Source organism: Rhincodon typus, chromosome 15 (assembly GCF_021869965.1).
Source record: "Rhincodon typus isolate 14 chromosome 15, sRhiTyp1.1, whole genome shotgun sequence".
NCBI lineage: Eukaryota > Metazoa > Chordata > Chondrichthyes > Orectolobiformes > Rhincodontidae > Rhincodon > Rhincodon typus.
In genome coordinates this window covers 61,705,312-61,727,351 of record NC_063346.1, presented here as the reverse complement: position 1 = coordinate 61,727,351, position 22,040 = coordinate 61,705,312, and the positions used below count along the sequence as shown (strand labels likewise).

The window sequence follows — 22,040 nt, the reverse complement described above, 5'->3', positions numbered from 1 at the left end:
TTACCTTTTCCACAAGGGATGTGTTTATGGGATGTTACTTTATTGGAAGAGTTCATGACTAATAGTTAATGTATCGAGTATTTGGTTAAGTTTTTCAAAAGTTAAATTAGTCTAAATTCCTCTTTCTTTGGTTGTGTTTTAACTACAATGTTTAAGTAATTTGGTCGTGTTTTAATTACAATGTTGAATTTTTTTTTTGCTTAACGTGGAGTGGTTTGACGAGTTGCGTCACACCTGAAGCGTCCACTTGACACCTACCTTTACAATAAGAAAAATTTAGGGTCTAGGCTACCTTCTTAAAATATTCTGAGAGGGTCTGGCTTGGTCCATAACAAGTCCAACAGGTTTATTTGTAATCACAAGCTTTCAAAGTGCTGCTCCTTCATCAGATGAGGCAATACTTCTTCATCACTTTACCTGATGAAGGAGCAGTGCTGCGAAAGATTGTGATCTCAAATGAATCTGTTGGACTACAAGCTGTTGTCATCTGATTCCTCATTATCTGTTTTCTCGAATTCCATGCCTGTGTTCTTTTTTACAAGGGTGAAGACGCAGACAGGTATTCATTCAGCTCCCTTCCAATATCCTGTGGCTTCACGCACAGGTTGCCCTCATGTTCCATCATGGCTCCACTCCTTCTCTTGTTAACCTCATCCCTTTAATATATTTATAAAATATCTTCGGAGTTTCCTTAATCCTGTTTGCAAGTCCTTTCTCATGCCTCTTTTAGCACTTCTAATTGCTTTCTTAAGTTCCCTCCTGCACTTCCTATATTCCTGTAGGGCCACAGGTGAATTGGTCCCTTTGGACATGCTAAAAGTCTTAATCCAGTCATGATTTGTCCTAAATCCAAAAAAAAAAAGTGCCATGATATAGCCCAACAGGTTGATTTGAAATCTCAAGCTTTCAGAGAGAATAGCCCGTTTATCAGGCGACATCACCGGTGTCTTCTGACTTTATCCACCCACGTCCAACACCGGCCCCTCCACATCATGAGTTATCCTCGACATCCAGAGTTCTCTGAAATTATTCTGACTTCATTTCCCTTTAAAGCGTGTACATTGGACTTGTACACTCCCCAGCTCCTTTTTCAAATCCCTCCCCGACTTCCCCACTGTAGAAGTATCCTCAAGCAGTTGTTCCTACAGATCCAGCTTTATTTCAATAAAATCTGCCTTCCCCCAATCCAAAGCCTTCTTTTGCATAGCAACATTTTTTTCTTGTCCAGACCAAATTTGAAATGTCCTGTGTTGTGGTTGCTGTCACCGGAATTTTCCTCACATCGAACACTTGCCCAGCTTCCTTACCCAGAAGCAGATCCGCCATCATGCCATCCCTTGTTAGCCCTCATATACATTGATACAAAAAACCTCCCCTGGATACATGTCAACAAATCCACCCCTTCCAAATGCTTGAATTTGTGACTATGCCAATTTATATTGGGAAAGTTGAAATTCCATCATATAATTATCCGATAATTACAATGGCAAACCTCTGTAAACTGTCTACATATTTGGACCTGTATTTCCTGTTCGATCTTTGGGGGCCAGTAAAGTAGACGCCCCATTAACATTCATAAGTTCTACTCCAAAAGCCTGTTTCGTGCACCCTTCAAGGATGTTATCTCTCCTTATTGCAGTAATTGACTATTTAATTAACCCTGCAACATCCCCACCCATTGTTTTCACTCTCCCATGCCTTGCCTCATTATCCATTACCCTGGAAGTTGAGTTGCCAGTCCAGCCCTTCCCTCAACTATGTTTCTGTGATGGCAACAGCATCATACTTCCATGTGTCAATCTACATCATCTACTCAGCTGTCTTACCTATTACACTCCTCCTTAAAGTAAAGACCATCCAGCCTTACCTTTCTTTCTTGACACTCAATATAGCTGAAATCACCATGAATTTATTCCTTTGCTGTAGCATGATGTTCTTCTGTTTCATCAATATGCCCTATCCCCTCAACCCGACCACCAGACTGGTTTAAACTCGTCCAAACATAAAAGCAAACCTACCCACAAGTATGTTGGTGTCATTGAGATTCAGGTGCAGACTGTACCATTTGTACATGTCCCAATTTCCCCAGAAACGTTCCCAGTGATTCAGGAATATAAAACCCTTCCTCTTGCACCAGCTCTTGAGCCATGTATTATCTGTCCTACTTCTAAAGTCACTACCACACGGCATTGGCAATAATCCAAAGATTACAATCATAGAATTACTGCTTTTCAATCTACTGCCTAGCTCCCTGAATTCTCAATGCAAGATCTCATTCCTCACTTTGGCCATATCATTGAAATCAACATGCTCAAAGACTTCAATGACCCATCACCCTCTACTTTCAGGATGCCCTGAACCACCCAGTGACATACCTGCCGCTGGCACGAGAGAGGCAACACACTATCCTACTGTAATGTCTCCGGTGCAGAATTGTCTGTCTGCTACCCTAACTAAAGAACCCCCAATCCCTGTTGCTCTTCCTTTCTCCTTCCTCCCAGTCTGTACAGTCAAGACGCTTGTGGTGCCATCAGCAGCCACACCATCTTCCAAAATGGAATACCAGTTATTGATGCATCCCCGTGGGACTCGTGCACTACTTGCCTTTTCTTATGGGATTGTCTGGTGACTTATTCACTTCTTTCCTCTAAATTGATACAATTTGAATTGCGATGTGAGCACATCTCGAAACATGCTATCCATATAACCCTCAGGCTCGCGGATGCACCACATTGTCAAAACAGTTTTCAAACTTCAGGACCTGGAGCTTCGGCTTATGAAGTACAGTATGCTTTCTGCACATGGGTCATCTAGAACACTGGCACCATCCAGGACTCCCCACGTACAACAAGCTACACATTCTTGGCTGGCCTCTCCTGACATCTCTTACTTTGTTCGTCATTGTGCATACTCTATCAGTTGGGTCACGAAAGGGTGAAATCTATCTCAGATCCTAGGCCTCTAAAACAATAGGATAAGATAAGGTTACCCAGTAATTGTCAGTTGACAATACTCACCAACCAGAGCCTGTCTCAACTTTTGAATTTATCACAGTAGCCTGAGCCACACTGCAGATTCTTGCACTGACCCTGCAGTTTATCAATTACTGTGTCCCTCCCCATCTCCTGGTTGTCGCTGCGGGGTTTCCCATTTGCGACTCAAAGCTAATGGATGTAATGTCAATCAAGCAGACTGCATTACACTGGATGGTGTCATGCTTCTTGGCTATCGTTCGGGATGCACTCATCCAGACAAGTAGAGAGTATTCCATCACAATCTTGACTTATGCATTGTAGATGGTGGGCAAGCTTTGGGGAGTCTGGAGGTGCGTTACTCCCTGCAATATTGCTTGCCTCTGTTCCCGAGTTGTTGTTCCCACTGCATTTGTATGACTAGCCCAGTTTATTTTCTGGTCAGTCATAATCCCCTGTATTTTGAGTACAGGGGATTTTGTGTTGCTAGTGCCATTAAATGTCAAGTGTCAATGATTAGATTTTCTGCTGATAAGGATGGTTATTGCCGAGTGTTTGTGGTGCAAATGTTACTTGCCACTTTTCAGGCAAAGTCTGAATATTAACCTTTCTCAACCTAAGGGCTTGTTTGCTACAAAGAGAGGAGTAAATAATTCTGTGTATTACCAGGAAATAAATGGCCTAAACGGAGAGCTAGACACTTGTGATGGACTCCATCTGTGTGGTGCAAAGAGGTTCACAGTTGCTATTTAATGGTATAAACAACAGGGTGGACTGTCTCATTGGAGGGGTATCTGTAGATCTGAATGGGAGGAAACAGTTTCATCCATAGAGTGTGGCCAGTCATTTGATTGGAAAGTATCCTATACAAATGTATCATCATTTGCTATGGCAACTGCTGTGCCCAAGACTGCAAGAAATTATAGAGACTTGTGAACAGAGCCCAGTCAATCACAAAAAGCAGACTTCCTTCAAATGTCACAGTCTACACTTCCGGGTGGCTCAGAAAAGCAGCATTCATCATTAAAGACACTCCTGTGCCATTAAACTCTCTCCGACTCACTTCCAACTGACAGAAGATTTAAAATGTCTGAAAACGTGAACCAACGGATTTGAGCACAGCCTCTTCCCTGCAGTTATCAGACTAAAGAATGGACATCTCTGATATTAATCTTTCTCTGCACTTTCTCTATAGCTGTAACATTATATTCTGCATTCTGTTGAGTTAACCTGATCTGCCTATGTAAGGTATGATTTGCCTGGATAGCATGTAATACAATACTTTTCACACTATCTTGGTACATTTGACAATAATAAATCAAATCAAATCAGATTATGACTGGTCATTGATATTATTGCCCAAAACCTGTTCTGCCCAATTAGCCCTTTATGTCATCAGAAGAGTAAAAACAGAAAAGTAAAGTCAAACTTCAATTAAAGGCATGCAGACTGCAGGGACAAAGATGAAGGAGAAGAGATTGAGTATTCATATACAATGTGCTTTGTAGGGATAAGACACATGAAGCAAGTTGTTATGTAAGCAAAGTGAGTACTTGTAGATGTATAAATGAAGACACAGTTCGCATATAGTAATATGTCCTTTGTCTCCTTCCCTACCAAAATAGAGGTGTTACATTAGTAGTTTTCCAATCCTCTAGGAATTAACTTGAAACTAACAATTCTTCGAAGATTACTATCAATCCATCCAATAACTCTGTAGTTACTTCTCTCAGGATCACAGGATGTACAATCAGCATAAGACACAGGGGTTTGTGATGTTGTGTTCGGGATTTACTGCTTATACTAGGGATGAGAAATTTCAGTTAAGTGGTGAGACTGCTGAAATAGAGGCTGTTCTTCAGAATCAGTCAAGAGGAATTGAACAGAAGTAAGCAAGATTTACTTAATGAGAAGAAAATGTCACACTGACATACTTGTAAAAGCCAGAAAACCCAAGTGGAAAGCAATTGGAAAGTGAGGTAGAAGGAAGCTAGAAATCAACATATTTACTCACTGGGTTGTTACAATGTGGAATGGCCTGATTACAGGATGCTGGAGGCTGATATAAGAGTCACTTCCAGAAGGAAAATTGCTAAGCCCTTTAAAAGAACAATGAAGAAAGACATCCTCTGATCTCTGTTCTAGAGTCAAAACCCTGCTCCATTATTTTGTGGGCTCAGAGGTGCTCAGCTCAGCTGTAAAAAGATTTATGCAATGGAACCAATATCTGTACAATGCAAACAATTGCATTTACTGTTTGATGGATCTGAGAACCAGAGTGAAAGGGAGCTTCACAACTGTTTTTAGCTGCCCTCGGAATTGCGTCTGGGTCACTGTGTACAAGCACATGTTTTTGCATGTACTGAGGAGCTGCAGCAGGTATCCGAAGGTGCCTACAGTTGGGGAAAGTGGAGCATAATGATGTAGTATTGCAATTCGTTGATAAAGAAAACATGTACTATAAGGGGACCATAAAATAATGAAGCTTCCTGAGATAGAAAAGAGTAAAATGATGTATTTTCTGCGTTTGACCATCTCTGGGTCACTGGGCCCCTCCCTGTCACTGTCCTTCTGGAGCCTCCTGCGAGCTTTGCTTGCTATTAAAACATATCTGACAGTCAGAGTATTCAAAACAAGAATTATAATGAATGGCATTGAAGGGGATAGAACACGATGGAATACACCATAAAATGTCCAGAAGACTGAAGTGTAATACTCTGGTTTTATGTCGCAAAACCATGGCAGGTTATTGAAGATATACTTGGATTGGAACTTGAAATACCACGGAATGCTTTCCAAATAGCTCAGCACACTCACGGTTGCTATAATCCTGACTGCAGTTTTCTCAGTGCAGTATTTGGTTTTAAGCTTCTGGCAGCAAATAGCCACAAATCGATCAAATGTGAAAGCAACAGTCAACCAGATAGAATTCATTGTGGTTGCAGGAATGAGCACCATAATCAAACAACAGATATAAGTAATATCCAGGAAAGACACTGGAAAATACATTATAAGCCACCTCAGCATCACATCAGCTATAACAACGAGGAAATCAGCTGCCGCCATTGCTATCAGGTAGCACGTCATACGTCTTGAGAGACCGCAGTTCCTCCACGACAGAATCACAATCGCCAACAAGTTAACTTGAACACAAAGAAACACAGGTCATACATGAGTTTAACCAGATATTCTGCTGAATTTCCTGCATCAAATATTTGATAGTTATATTTGATTCTACATGTGTTTTTCACAGGCAATGTTTTGTGAACATTATTTTTAACGCAAGTGTCAGAACTTTAAGCAATATTAAGTTCAAAATCATGCATGAATGCTCAAATATATCACTGCAGACAATGTCACATACACCACAGTCACCATCCCTGGATATATCCTGCCCCACTCGCCGGACTGACCCAGAAGAGATGGCAACACAGTGGATACAGTCAGAAGGGATTTTTCCCTCAAAGGCCAAAACATTGACCCTGGATGTCATCAAGTCTCATAGAATCAGATTAAGTATGAGCAAGGAAACATCCCAGTGATTATCATGATCTGCTGCTACTCAGCTGTTGAATTAGCATCCTTCCACAAGTACTAAGGAAGTACTCAAGCCTGCGGATCAACCCTCCTTCACTGGAGAGTGGAGGAGGGCATGACAGGAGCAGGACCAGGGATACCAGAAAAATCATAAGCAACAAGCAATAGAAAGAGCTAAGTGATCCCACAACCAATGATTCAAAACTACAAGATCAAATTAAAAAAAACTCTGGAGGAGTAGGAGACTACAAAAAAAATCTCCAGTATCTGTTATGGAAGAGCCAAGATTATCTGTGCAAAAGATAAACCTGAAGCATTTGTAACAATCTATAGCGAAAAATGCCAAGAGCTTGATCCAACTTAGCCTGCCCCAGTAGTCCCTAGCATTATAGAAGACAGTCTTCAACTAATTTGATTCACTCCACATGATATCAAGAAACAATTGGAGGGACTGGAGGCTGCAAAGGATACAGGTGCTGATAACATAACAGCAGTCATACTTAAGACTTTTCCTTCAGAGCACCAGCCATGCCATTCCAGTTCAGTGAAAACATTGGCATTTACGTGACAATGTGGAAAATTGCCCATCAAAATTCTTTCTGTAAAAGAAAGGGACAAATCCAACCCGGCCAATCACCACCCCATCAGTCTCCTTCTGATTATCAGAAAAGTGATACAAGGTGTTATCAACAGTGCTATCAAACAGCACTTGTGCAGCAATGACCAGCCCACTGACACCCAGTTGGATTCTGCCAGGACTACTCAGCTCCTGACCTCAAAAATGGATGAAAGAGCTCAATTCGAGAAGTGAGGTGACTATGGCAGCCTTTGACATCAAGGTTGCATTTGACCAAGTGTGGCATAAAGGACCCCAGCAAAACTGGAATCAATGGCTATCAAGAAGCAAACTCCCTGTTTGTTACAGTTATATCTGGTCTGTAGGAAAATGTTGCTGTTGGAAGTCAATCACCTTAGCTCCAGGACATCTCTGAATGTTGATTGATTAATTGATCTATTGTCACTTGTACCAAATACCGTGAAGAGATTTGTTTACGAGCAGGGCAGACAGATCACAGCAAGCAAAGGATGTACAGATGAAAAAGGTTTGGAGGCATCTAGGTTACTTTGCAGGTTACATTATTTGAGGCGAGAGTTCATTCACCAGTCTGAAACTACTGGAAAGAAGCCATTCCTGAATCTGCTCATGGTTGTGTTCACGCTTTTGTGTCTTCTGCCTGACATAAGAGGTTGTAGGATATCATTACCACGCTGTGATGTGTCTTTGATGATGTTGGCCACCTTTCTGTGGCTGCAAGACATATAAATAGAATCCATGAATGGAAGCTTGGTTTCCATGATGCTCTGGGCTGCGCACGCCACACTCTGTAGATTTTTTTAATGGTCTGGAGCTGAGCACTCGCATTACCAGGCCGTTGTGCACCCGGACAGTATGCTTTCAATTGTGCATCTGTAAAAGTTGGTGAGGGACCTTATATTGATGCCATATTTCCTGAATTGCCTGAGGAAGAAGCAGCATTGTTGTGCCTTCCTGACTGTTGCATTCATGAGGGAAGTCCAGGAAAGGTCATTGGTTATCATCACTCTGAGGGAACTTGATGCTCTTCACTCTCTCAGCCTCAGTTCCATTAATGTAGATAGGGGTTTGTTCTCCTCCTTTCTTTCTGAAGTTGATGATCAGTTCTTTAGTTTTGCTGACATTGAGACATAGATTGTTTTCATTGCATCGTAACCAAGCCCTCTATCTCCCTCCTGTATTTTGATTCGCCATTGTTAGGTATCCATCCCACTGTTGTGGTGTCATCAGTGAGCTTGTAGATGGCATTCAATTCAGAATTTCCAACAGAGTTGTAGGTATACAGGGAGTACAGTAGGGGGCTGAGGAAACATCTTTGGGGGGCTCCAATGTTGAATGTTATTGTGGAGTTGGTGCAGTTATATATGCTCACTGACTGCAGCCTATGGGTCAGAAAGCTGAAGATCCAGCTTTATAGGGTGGAACCAAGACCAAGGTCACACAGTTTTGAGATCAGTGTGGTGTTCCGCAGAATAGTGTCCTAAGCCCAAGGATCTTCCGCTGCTTTATCAATGACCTTCCTTCCATCATAAGATCAGAAGTGGGGATGTTTGCTCATGATTGTGCAATGTTCAACACCGTTCCTGACTCCTCAGATACGGAAGCTGCCTATATTCAAATGCAACAAGACCTGGTTAATAAAAACAATAGCTACAAGACTTCTTCACGCTGAGAATGGTGCGTATATGGAATGGGCTGCCAGAGAAAGTGATTGAGGCAGGCACGATAGCAACTTTTAAAAAAAACCATTTGGATAAGTACATGGATGGGAATGGTTGACAAGGATATGCATTAAATGTGGGCAATTGTGACCAGCAGATTTGGCACCATATTCAGCATGGACCATTGTGGGATGAAGGGCATGTTTCTTTGCTGTATTACTCTTTGATTTGCTCTTAGAGTCATAGATTCAATGTCTACGAATGTTGCGGCAAGTAACTTGAGTCTTGACTCCCAAAGCCTGTCCACCATTTACAATTCACAATTCAGGAATGTGCTGGAATACTCCCTCCTTGACTGGATGGTTGCAGCTCCAAAAACACTCAAGAAGCTTGACACCATCCAGGAAAGAAACAACTTCCTTGTCTGGCACCACTTCGACATGCATTTACTCCCTCCACCACCAAAGTTTCATAGCTACAGTGTGTATTATCTACAAGATGCACTGCAGAAATTTGTCCAAGATCCTTTGACTGCACTGTCCAAAACCGTGACTACTTCCATCCAGAACCCTCTAGCAGAGACACAGGAAAGTCAGCACCTGCGAGTTCCCCACTAAACTAGTCACCATCTTGACTTGAAAATATATCACTATCCCTTCACTGTTTATGGGTCAAAATCCTTCAAACTTCAATTGTAAGTCTACCTATAACACATGGACTGCAGTAGTTGAAGATATCAGCTCATTACCACCTTCTCAAGGGCACACTAGGGACAGGCAATAAATGCTGGGCAGCGAGCAACACCCATATACCAACAGAGAAAATAAACAAATGTTAAGTACTTTCTTCAAGATCAAAGTACATATGAGCATCAATTGCCATTCAGCAGTCGTGTCTGAAAACCATTTTCCACAATTATGGCTAAGCAGGTTGTGGTGTTAACTTCACTAAGTGGTATAAACCAAAGGTAGGAATTTCCAATCAGCGGAAGTGGATTTTCAGCATAACTCAACTGCAAACAATGAAATAATTGCCCATTATCACGAAATTATCAGCTCAGTTATATTTCTTGTTTATTCAAGTCCAGCATTTTCTTCCTAGATATTGGCTCCTTATATAAAATTGCATGTTTCTAACATTCAAACACAGAGTAAGCTTTCTAAAATAGCATTAAATTTTGGATATAAGTTAGAGACTTTAATATCAGCAAATTCGGTTTTGTTACATTATTCAAACTGCACAATCACTCCTAAAATTATGAAGAAACATCATGAAGTTTTTTCTTTAAAATTACCAATACATTTGCCAAGGTTTCCCGATTGGTTCATAGCTGATTTAGAAAAATATTTAAGTAAGATTAAATTAACAGTTTAGGAAGTGAAACACTGGTCAGAAATGGTATTGTTTTGAGCACCATTCTTGCCCAAATACAGTTCATTCTCAAACAGAAACGGTTGACAAAGTACATAGAAATGGACAGATGTTATTTATCAGACACTCCAATAACCACGAGCACAGGACAATAAATGAACTCAACATCAGCAAGAGTTGTAGTGCATTGGAAGCGTACTTCATTTTCTGCGTCAAATATTTCAACCTTCACTTGCAACTGTCATTAACTCAAGGAGTTTATATACATAACAACAAATTCCTCCGAGGACATAATTAAGTCAAGATTAATTACAGTCTTATGAACAAACAAAAGTAAAACCTGAGAAGAAATGGTGTTGGAATAGATTGTAGAAATATCTAATGTGGACTGGGATCACAGAAACGTAAGGCAGCCAGAACAAAAGTCCACAAAGCATCTTTGTGAATATCTGTAAAATGTTCCATAAGGACACATGGCTGTTTTTGCAAGGAACCGCAGTATATTAATTTCATTCTTTCCTGGCATGTGGGCGTCCTTGGCAAAGTGAGGACTTCCTGCCACTCCTAAGTATCATTGGGAAGGTGGTGGAGAGTGGTGGTCTTGTACTTCTGCCATCCACCTGGTGTAGATGCACACACATATAGGTGCACACGTCATCAAGATGGAAAGTGAGGATGTTGATTCAGAGAATACAGTCCTGAATCTTAATAAGGGAAATTACAATGCAATGAAGCATGAGAAAGCTGTGATGTATTGGAAAAGCTTACTGAAAGGAATAACAGTTGAAAGACAATGACAAACTTTCAAAGAGTAAATGGGTGAACTTCAAAAATAGCTTATTCTTGTCTGGTGCTAGAGTGCAATGAGAACAGTGGTCATACCGTGGCATATTAGGGAAGTTAGAGAGTCTTAAATGCAAAAGAGAGACATTCAAATTGGACAGAAAAAGGAATGCACCTGAGGATTGGGAAAAGTTTAGAAGTCAGTCATGGAGTTTCAATGAATTGCTGAAGACATGGAAATGCAACATGAGAGGAGGGTTGTGGGGGAACATAAGAACTGACTGTAAAACTTTCTATGAGCATGTAAAGAGGAAAGGACTGATGAAAACTAATAAAGGTCAATCACAGTCAATCCACAGAACAGTAAACAGAACATGTTATTTTTTCGAAGTGTTCTGCCATTTCCTGCAGATTTCCCTCCTGCATGAAACATTCCAAAATGCATAAGGTCACAAGTGTCCAGATTAAATTCCGTCTTCCATTTCTCTACTTCAGTCTCTCGCCTATCTGTATCCGTTGGCAATCCTCCTCACTATCTGCAGATTCCCAAATATTCGTGCCAACCACAATATTACTAATCAGAACCCCGACATTGTCCTCTAAATGACCAGTGTTTACCATCCTACCAGCTCACTGTTCCCATGCGAGTTCACCTTTTATACCAGGCTGACATGAGGGACCTTCACAAATGTCTTGTTAAAGTACATATAGATAACATCTACTGCCCTCAATGATCGTCTTTGTCACTTCCACAAAAAATTCAATCAAATACGTGAGACACAACTTCCTCCACTCAAATTCATGCTGCCTATCACTGATAAGTCCATGTTTTTCCAACTGTGTGTAAATGCTATCCCTAAAAATCTCCTCCAATAATTTCCCTGACACTGACATGAGGATCACCAGCCTTTAATTTTCCAGATTAGTCCTGCTGCCCTTCAAAACAAAGGAACAATGTTGGCTTCTCTCCAGTTCTCTGGGACCTCTCCTTTGATTGAACGGGATACAAAGATTTCATACAGGGCTGTATGAATGTCCTCCCTTAGTTCCCTCAGTATTCTGGAATAAATCCCAGATGAATTCCAAACAAGTGAATCTATCTATCTGCCCTTGACTTTCAATAACATAGAATATGCTGAACACTAAATTATCATGACCCTGAGGGTTAGAATCGACGAGTAACATGACTGGTACAACCATATAAGAGACAAAGTCTGGAAATACTGTAATGGAAAATACACCTCCTGACTTTGCACCACTGAAAATCAAGAAGCCAGATGTGTGATGGAAATTACACATTTCTCTGAAAGAAAAGATATGCAAGAAATACTCAGCAGGTCAGGCAGTATCTATGCAGAGAAACAGCGGACATTTCATGATAATCATTTATCAGATTAGCCTTTATCCAATCAGGAAAAATACCTTCAATTCTACATTTCAAGTACTCGACAGTTATTATGACCTTATGCATTTTCCATGCAATGTCCCTCCCAATCAGAGTCTGATTGTTGTCAAAGTAGCAGTCTCCACTCATGCAATATAAATTTTCTGTTCAATTTGCGTTGCAATTTCTTGTGAATTGTTTTGATAAGTGCAAAATGAAGATCTACCGCAGAATGAATCATTTTCCAGCAATGTTTAAGGCTAATTTTTGATTTCATTTGATTGGATTTTTTGCAGTCACATGTACCGAAGTACAGTGAAAAGCTTTATTTTGCAAGCAGTGCAGGTAGACCATGAGGTGATTAGACAGAGCAAATGTATGCAAGGTGATGGCTGCACAGGAGATGCACAAAGCAAGATCAACATTCGCAGGACCACCATTACTTGAAGCGAGACATATCCATTCAGCAGTCTAATAATATCAGGTAAAAAAGTATTCTTGAGCCTATTGGTTCAAACGTATTCAAGCTTCTGTATCTTCTGCCCAACAGAAGAGGTTGAAAGAGAGTATTACCATTGTGTGAGGGTCTTTGACGGTGTTGACAGCCAATCCACAGCAAAGAGAATTGTAAGTGGAGTCCATGGATGGGAAGTCACTTCCGTGACGGTCTGGGCTTTGCACACAAGTTTCTGAATTTACATACACTCCTAGTGAGGGCAGTTGCTGTGCCAGATAGTTATGCACCGGGATAGAATGCTTTCTATGGTGTACTTGGAAATATTGTTAAGTGTCCTCATGGACATGCTGACTTTCCTCAGTTCCCTGAGGAAGACAAGGCGTTTTGTGCCTCTTTGTGTGTCAGTGTATAATTTCTCATTTCCTTGGATCAGTGACACTTCAACTGCGCTCAAAATTCTTCACATTATCCATGACAAAGCAATTGTCTTGTTCCACATCTGCCCCCATCAGACGTCTGCTTCTTTAGCACTGGAACAACTGAAAGAGGGTTCTTTGACAATCCCTTCGCAAACACTTTTGAAAGTCGGATGAGGAATTCTATATAGCTTTATTCTCATTGTCCAACGATGAAATGGTTGAAGTGACGAGATTTTATTCAATTTAAGTAAAAATTGCCACATTCTAATATCTGAATTGCACAACGGAGTGCAACAATTTTATTATTTATACTTTGGACGTAAGTATGATTTCCACACAGGTCATTCATGTTCTTTCTACTTAATGCTGCACCTACAAATGTGTCACCTGTCTCAGCTCCATTCTTTGTGATGGTCTGTCTGTGGGATGGTCTCTGATCCTTCGCTAACTGTCCCTCTGTCCCTTTCCAGGGAATTCATTTTTGCATTTTTTTTCATAAGAACGTTCATGCAGACTGATTTATCTCAGCAGCAAAATACTGCAGATGCTGGAAAATCAAGCCAAAATCAGAATGTGCTCAAGTAACTCAGCAAGTTTCTCGTGGAACAAAGATAGAATTAAAAATTACTTCAGTACTAAAGAGAAAGCTGGAAGAATGATGGGCTTTGTACAGGGAAAAGGTGAGGAGAAGCAAGTGGGACCTAAAAAAAGACCACAGGAAAATTGCAGAATGACGGAAAATAGAGATCATAGTTGTTACAGAAAAAAAAAAGTGCGAAAGGAGATGTGATAGTGGTATGGATGACAGATCCTGGGGAGGTGAGAATGACGGAAATAAATCAAGATTACAAGATAATGAGGAAGGGGTGGGTAGAAGGAAATTGCAATGGAGAACAGAGTTCACAATTTGAAGATTTTAAATTCAATGTTGATTACGGAAGGTCATAAATGGAAATGAGCAGCTGTTCTTTCAGCCTACTTTTGGCTTCAATAACAGAAATGTGAGTGTGAGAACAAAATGCTGATTTAAAGTATCAAGTGATGGCTGAGTAGGCATATTCCAAATGGTCTTCAAGTCTGCTGTGTTGTCTATGTGGATTTTAAATAAGGCTTTAGTTAGAAATATTCTGACTCTCGATTGTATCCATGCATCTCATAATTTTATAAACATCTAAGAAGGTCAACACTGAGCCTCCGCCACTCCAGAGAAAAGAACCTTAATTTTACTTGCCTCTCCTTATAGATCATAGCCTCTAATACAGACAGCAACCTGGTAAACCTCTTCTGCACCTTGTCCAAAACATTCATGTCATTCTTGTAATGTGATGACAGAATTCAACGCAATAAGGTAAGTTTGGCCAAATCAAAATCTTATGAATCTGCAACATGACATCCTGACTCTTGTTTCCAATTTGCTGACAAAGAAAGGCAAACATGCCACGCACCTTCTTTACGACCCAATCTATTAGTGTGGCCACATTGAGGGAGCTATGGGTGTTGAACCCCAAGATCCCTCTGCATCTCTTCTAAAACAACAAAAATCTGGAAATTTCAGTAGCCAGTCCCATCACTCTCTCAACCAAGCCTGTGTAATGGCTGATCGTCCCATGTGCAGATCTAGGTTCTAAGCTCATCTGCCTTAACTATAATACTCTTTGCTTTGACATAAAATAGTTCTTCAGCCCATCAGTGAAGTCATGTTCATTGTCACTGCCTGTTGTTCCTTTCTGACTCCCTGATCGTAACATCTGACATCCCCTCAATCCATCCCCTTGCTGGCCTGTTGCTCTAGTTCAAGGCCCCCTCACCCCCGAGGTTGAACGCTCCAAATTTGCAGTCGCGAACTTCCCTGCAAGGATTTGGCCTTCTTGAACCATGGCAGCCCACACGCTGTTGGTAGTCGCCCTTCTGGAGAGAATTCCAGGCTTTCGACCCAGCAACAGCAAAGTAATGGTGATATATTTCCAAGTCCGGACGGTGATTGGCAGCAGAAGGGAACTTGTACGTTGTGGTGTTCCCATGTATCTGTTACCCTTGCACTTTCAAATGGAAGTGTTTGTGTGTTTGGAAGATTCTGTCTCATGTTGTATGGGGAATTTCTGCAGTGCATTTTGTAGATAATACGTGCTGTAGCTGCAGAGCATCTTTCAAGGGAGTTGATGCTTGCGGATGTCAAGCTTCCTCTGTGTTGTTGCAGCTGCACTCATCCAGGATAGTTAGGAGCATTGGGTCACACTCCTCATAGATTCAGAGATGTATTCATTGTGAAAGAGGCCCTATGGCTCTGCACCGACATAACTACAACTAAAAGTGCAGTAATCCCAATTTCCTGCATTTATGCCATGTCCTTGAATGTTATTATATTTGAAATACACATCCAAATAACTTCTAACAATTTCCAGCCTCCACCACCTTCCCAGCGAGTGCTTTCCAGATTCCCACTTCCAGCTGAGTGAAAATGTTTATTTTTTCACAACTCTTCCTGAATTAAATGCTCCTTACATTAAAACTGTGCACTCTTGTGATTGACCCCTAAAACAAGGGGAACAGCTGCTCTCTATTTACCAGACCCAAACCCCTCATAATATTATAAACCTCAATCATGACACCTTTAGTCTTCTCTGCTCTCAAGAAAACAATGCAAGCCTACCTGATCTCTCCTTAAAGCACAATTTCGATATCCCAGGCAACATCCTGGTGAACTTCCTCTGTACCTACTCTAATGCTGTTGCATCCTTCCTCTGGTGAGATGACCAGAAGTGCACAGAATACTTCAGGTGTGGGGTGACTAACCCTCTGTACAACTCCAACATTACCTCCTGGCTCTTATACTCTACACCATGCCTGCTGAAAGCAAGTTATCCAGATGCCTTCTTAACTATCCGATTCACTTGCTCTGACGACTTCAAGGATCTGTGAATAATTACTCCACGATCCATTTTTTGCTCTGAGCAACCCAGTGGCCAGCCATTCATTAAGTACTCTCTCATCTTGTTTCTTCTTCGAAAGAGCATCACCTTGCACTTATCAGAGTTAATTACCACGTGCCACTGGTCTGGCCATCTGACCAACTCATATCTATCTTCCTGTAACCTCCAACAATCTTCAGTATAAACCACTGTACCAATTTGGGCATCGTCTGCAAATTTGCGGAACATTCCCTCTGCATTTTTATCTTTTTCAATTATGTACAATACATTCAAGAAGAGTCCAAGAACTGATCCTCGTGGTACCCTGCTGGACATCGGCCTCAAACTTCCTTTTCCACTGCACTCCATGTCCTATTACTGAGTCAGTTTATGATCTATTTCACCAAGTTTCGCTCATTTGCACATTCTTTAACCTTCTTAATCAGACTCCAATGTGGGACCTTTTCAAAAGCTTTGCTCAAATCCATAGAAACTACATCAACTTAAAAACTCGAACAAATTTGTTAGGCATGACCTCCTTCTGACAAAGACATGCTGACTATTCCTAATTTAAAAATGCCTTTCCCAGTGGGTATTAATTCGTTCCTTCAGAATATTCTCCAATATTTTCCATAACACTGACTTGAGATTCACTGGTCTGAAATTTCCTGGTTCATCTTAAAATTGAAACAACTTTAGCTTTCATCCAGTCATCTGGCATTACCCCCATGTCCAGAGAGGAATTAGAAATTTGTGCCAGAGACGCTTCAATTTCCTACCCAGCCAACCACAATACCCTGAGATGCAATTGACCTTGGCCTGAGGACTTCTCTGTTTTTAATCCTGACAAAACCTCCAATACCTCCCGATTTCCAAAGTCAATCTTTGCAAGCTCCTTCATAGTTCCTCATAGGTGAACTGGTGAGCCTGACGACAGTGGTGGGGAAACTGCTGGAGAAGATACTGAGGGATAGGATCAATTTACATTTGGAAGAAAATGGGCTTATTAATGATAGGCAGCATGGTTTTGTGCAGGGAAGGTCATGTCTTACCAACTTGATAGAATTCTTTGAGGCAGTGACAAAGTTGATAGATGAGGGAAGGGCTGTGGATGTCATATACATGGACTTCAGTAAGGCGTTTGATAACGTTCCCCATGGTAGGCTGATGGAGAAAGTGAAGCCGCGTGGGGTCCAGGGTGTACTAGCTGGATGAATAGAGAACTGGCTGGGCAACAGGGAACAGAGAGTTGCAGTGGAAGGGAGTTTCTCAAAATGGAGAACTGTGACCAGTGGTGTTCCACAGGGATCTGTGCTGGGATTACTGTTGTTTGTGATATACATAAATGATCTGGAGGAAGGTATAGATGGTCTGATTAGCAAGTTTGCAAATGACACTAAGATTGGTGGAGTAGCAGATAGTGAAGGGGACTGTCGGAGAATGCAGCAGAATAAAGATGGATTGGAGACATGGGTGGAGAAATGGCAGATGTAGTTCAATCCAGGCAAACGTGAGGTAATGCATTTTGGAAGACCCAAGTCGAGAGCAAACTATACTGTAAATGGAAAAGCCCTGGGGAAAATTCTTGCACAGAGAGATCTGGGTGTTCAGGTTCATTGTACCCTGAAGGTGGCAACGCAAGTCGATAGAGTGGTCAAGAAGGCATATGGCATGCTTTCATTCATCGGACGGGGTAATGGTTACAAGAGTTGGCAGGTCATGTTACAGTTATATAGGACTTTGGTTCGACCACATTTGGAATACTGCGTACAGTTCTGGTCGCCACATTACCAAAAGGATGTGGATGCTTTGGAGAGGAGGTTCACCAGGATGTTGCCTAGAATGGAGGGCGCTAGCTATGAAGAGAGGTTGAGTAGATTAGGATTATTTACATTAGAAAGACGGAGGTTGATGGGGGACCTGATTGAGGTCTACAAAATCATGAGAGGTATAGACAGGGTGGATAGCAAGAAGCTTTTTCCCAGAGTGGGTGACTCAATTACGATTTCAAGGTGAGAGGGGAAAAGTTTAAGGGCGATATGCGTGGAAAGTTCTTTAAGCAGAGGGTGGTGGGTGCCTGGAACACATTGCCAGCGGAGGTGGTAGAAGCAGGCACGATTGCATCATTTAAGATGTATCTGGACAGATACATGAATGCGCAGGTAGCAGAGGGATACAGATCCTTGGAAAATAGGCGACAGGTTTAGATAGAGCATCTGGATCGGCGCAGGCTTGGAGGGCTGAAGGGCCTGCTCCTATGCTGTAATTTTCTTTGTTCTTTGTTCTAGTTCCATGCCTATTTTCTCCTTTTCCAGTGTGAAGACCGAAGATAAGTTTTCATTCAACATCCCTCCAACATTCTGTCGCTTCACACGCAGTTGGCCTGCTTGGTCCTTGATGTTCCCTATCCTTTCTCTGGTTAAGCTCTTCCCTTAATGCAATTATAAAATACCTTCAGATTCTCCCAAATCCTGTTCGCAAGTCCATTGTCATGCCCAGTTTTTGCTCTTGTAATTCTTTCTTAAGTTACTTCCTGTATTGCTTGAATGTCACAGCTAAATTGCCCCCTTTGAACATGCTAAAAGCCCCACTCTTCTTTTTCTAGTCATCAATTGTCCTGGAATTCCAGGGTTCTCTGAACTTATTGTTCCTCCATTTTCATTTGAAGGATAAGTGTTGAACCTGTACCCGCCCCAGCTCTGTTTTGAATGTCCTCTTTGCCCCACAATAGATCTACACACAAAGAGCTGTCCCCAGTCTACTTTGGCCAGATCATGCTTTATTCTCATTAAACCATCCTTCCCCCAGTCCAAAGTCATTTTTGAAGGTTATTTTTCCTTGTCCAGACAAATTTGTAGCTATCACCTAAATGTTTCCCTCTGCTATAACGAACATTTGTCCAGCTTCTTTCCCCAGAACTCGATACAGCATTGCACTGTGGCTTATTGGGCTTTCTACATGTTGAGACCAATAGCCTTCCCTGTGTGCATTTCAAGAAATCCACTCCCCCTTAAATTCTTAACACTGTGACTGCCAATTTATGATGGGAATGCTGATATTCCCTGTTATAATTATCCAATTATTACTTTGTGAACTGTCTGCATATTTGCTCGTTGATTTGCCATGGACTCTTTGGGGGCCTACAGTACACTCCCTATAAAGTAGCTGCCCACTTAATATTGCTCAGTTCTACCCACAAAGCCTCGTTTGTGCACCCTTCAAAGATGTCATTTCTCCCCACAGCAGTAAATGACTCATTAGTTAATACTGCTACACCACCAACCTTTTTACATTCTCCTCTGACTTGCCTCATGATCCTATACCTCAGAATGCTGAGTTCCCAATCTGGCCCTTGCATCAATTATCTTTGTGTATGGCAGGCTTTGGGGTGTCAGGAGGTGTGCGACTCACTGCAGTATTCCTAGCTGCTGACCTGATGCTGTTCCCATTGAATTTTTGTGACTGGAGTGTTATAACAAAGCAGATTGAATGGATACTTCATACCCAGAGGAAATAATTAGTCCACGCTTATCTGGAAATGTGATCACCATTTAAACATACAAAACACATCCTCCAGGAGTGCAGTTTGACTGGATGATCATTGATAATAGTAACAGATCTTTTAACAAACTACCTGAGAGAGACATATAGCATCAGAATGAACATTAACTCTGAGGCAGAAGTGTTGAATGATGGAGAGAAATAAGGATAATTTGAGACTAATGTGCACTGAAGTCATGAGTAACAGACTGGTGGTGTGAAAAATAGTGATCTTATTTTTTGGTTTAAATTTTACAACCCCAACAGCATTTCAGATACTAAATGGTTCATTTATTTATTCTTGTCATTCTCACCATTACCAAAATGAACAAGTGAGCCAGTAAAGTGTAAATAAACAATTAAACTCATTCTTTGAATGAATTAACATTTGGAGATTATCAAGAAAAGTATACGATTCATGTTAACAATTATCAGTTCAAAATACGTTTCAGAACTAAGACTAACACAGGACATACAAAAGAAACATTAAACTGAGAACAAAACAGACAAATATAGATCAAGAGGAATGAGCATATGAACACTTTTGATTTTATATCTTGGATTTTAGAGTTCTGGAGTAACTGTTAGTTCGCATTTTTGTTGCCTCATTATTGACAGGGCATGCAAGGCACAGTGCCAATGCATCCGAACTTTTGAACAAAGTCTGTATAGTGCTTATAAAGTGTAACTTAACAGTTCAGGTGAACACTGGGAATGTTTTAATTCCAGAACTTTCTTCAACCAGTGACCAGCAGTGTGCCACAAGGATCGGCGCCAGGCTCATTGTTTTTTATCATTTATGTAAATAATTTGCATGTGAACACAGGAGATCTGCTTAGTGAGTTTTCAGATGACAAAAAATTTGGATTTGTAGCGATCAGCAAAGAAGGTTGCCTCACAATGCAGTGGGATCTTGATCAGATAGACCAATGGGCTGAGGACTGGCAGATGGAGTTTAATTACATAAATGTGAGATGCTACATTTTGGAGAGACAAATCAAGGCAGGGCTTATACATTTAATGGTAAGGTCCTGGGAAGTATTGCTGAACAAAGAGACCTTGGGGTTTAGGTTTCTTAGTTACTTGTAAGTGGAGTCACAAGTAGATAGAATAGTGAAGAAGGCATTTGGTATTGCTTGCCTTTATTGGTCAGTGCATTTAGTATAGGAGTCAGTAGGTCATTTTACAGCTGTACAGGACATTGGTTTCACAACTCGTGCAATGCTGCGTGCAAATCTGGTCTCACTGCTGTCGGAAGGATGTTGTGAAACTCGAAACTGTTCAGAAAAGATTTACAAGGATTTTGCCACGGCTGGGGGGTTTGAGTGACATGGAGAGGCTGAATAGGTTAGGACTATTTTCCCTGGAACGTTGAAGACTGAGGGGTGACCGTGTAAGAGGTTTATCAAGTCATGAGGGGCATGGATTGGCTAAATAGACAAGATCTTTTCCCTGAAGTGGGGAGAGTCCAAAATTAGAGGGCATAGGTTTAAGGTCAGAGGAGAACAATTGAAAAAGGACTTAAGTGGCAGCTTTTTCACACAGTGGGTGGTGCGTGTATGGATTGAGCTGCCAGAGGAAATGATGGTGGCTGGTACAATTGCAACATTTAAAAGGCATCTGGATGGGTATATGAAAAGAAAAGGTTTAGAGGGTTATGGGCCAATTGCTGGCAAAAGGGACTAGATTTATTTCGGATATCTAGTTGCCATGGACAAGTTGGACCAAAAGGTCTGTTTACATGCTGTACATCTGTGCATCTGTACAATTAGCACTCGAGTTCAAAAATTTATGATCTATATTTCATGACTTGGATGAAGTGACCAAGTACTTTGTCATCAAATTTGCTGATCATACACTTTGTTGAGAAAAATTGTTGTGAAGATACAGTGAGTCTGTTTAGAGGTAGAGATTGGTGAAGTGGTTGTACAAAATGTAGGAGATAGAGTACAATTTGGGAAAATGTATGGTAGTCCACAATGAAACAAAGAATTGAAAATCAGAACCTCAATAAAAAAGACCCTTTTCCAACAGAATTCTAATGCATAAAAGGACCAAATTGCACTGTAAAAGAAAAGCTAAACAATAAAATTTTCAAATACTGCATGCATGTAGCATGGTATTGGGAGGTATAGGGAGGCAATGGCCTAGTCTCGTGGGGAGGCCTTGGCCGAGTGGTATTATCACTGAATTGTTAATCCAGACCACGAAACAGCATGCTGGCAACCTAGGTTCAAATCTCAACAGGACAGACGATGGAATTTCAATTCAATAAATGTCTGGAATACAGAATTTAATGATGACCATGTATCCATTGTCAGAAAAGCCAATCTGGTTCACTTATGTCCTTTAGAGAAGGAAACTTCCTATATGTGACTCCAGGCACACAGCAATGTTGTTGACTCTTAACTG

The 22,040-nt window shown here is 41.1% G+C and overlaps 1 protein-coding gene across 1 annotated transcript; it reads right to left on the bottom strand.

The window, feature by feature from the left end:
• Positions 1-5,222: 5,222 nt before the first annotated feature.
• Positions 5,223-6,059, bottom strand: LOC109935093 (probable G-protein coupled receptor 139). Its single transcript, XM_020533779.2, has one exon. It carries the CDS (start codon positions 6,057-6,059, stop codon positions 5,223-5,225), a length of 837 nt encoding a protein of 278 aa, XP_020389368.2.
• Positions 6,060-22,040: the final 15,981 nt, after the last annotated feature.

Bases quoted from the DNA above. Each gene is read 5' to 3' on its own strand.
- LOC109935093 (XM_020533779.2), bottom strand. From the start codon at position 6,059: ATGACGTGCTACCTGATAGCAATGGCGGCAGCTGATTTCCTCGTTGTT.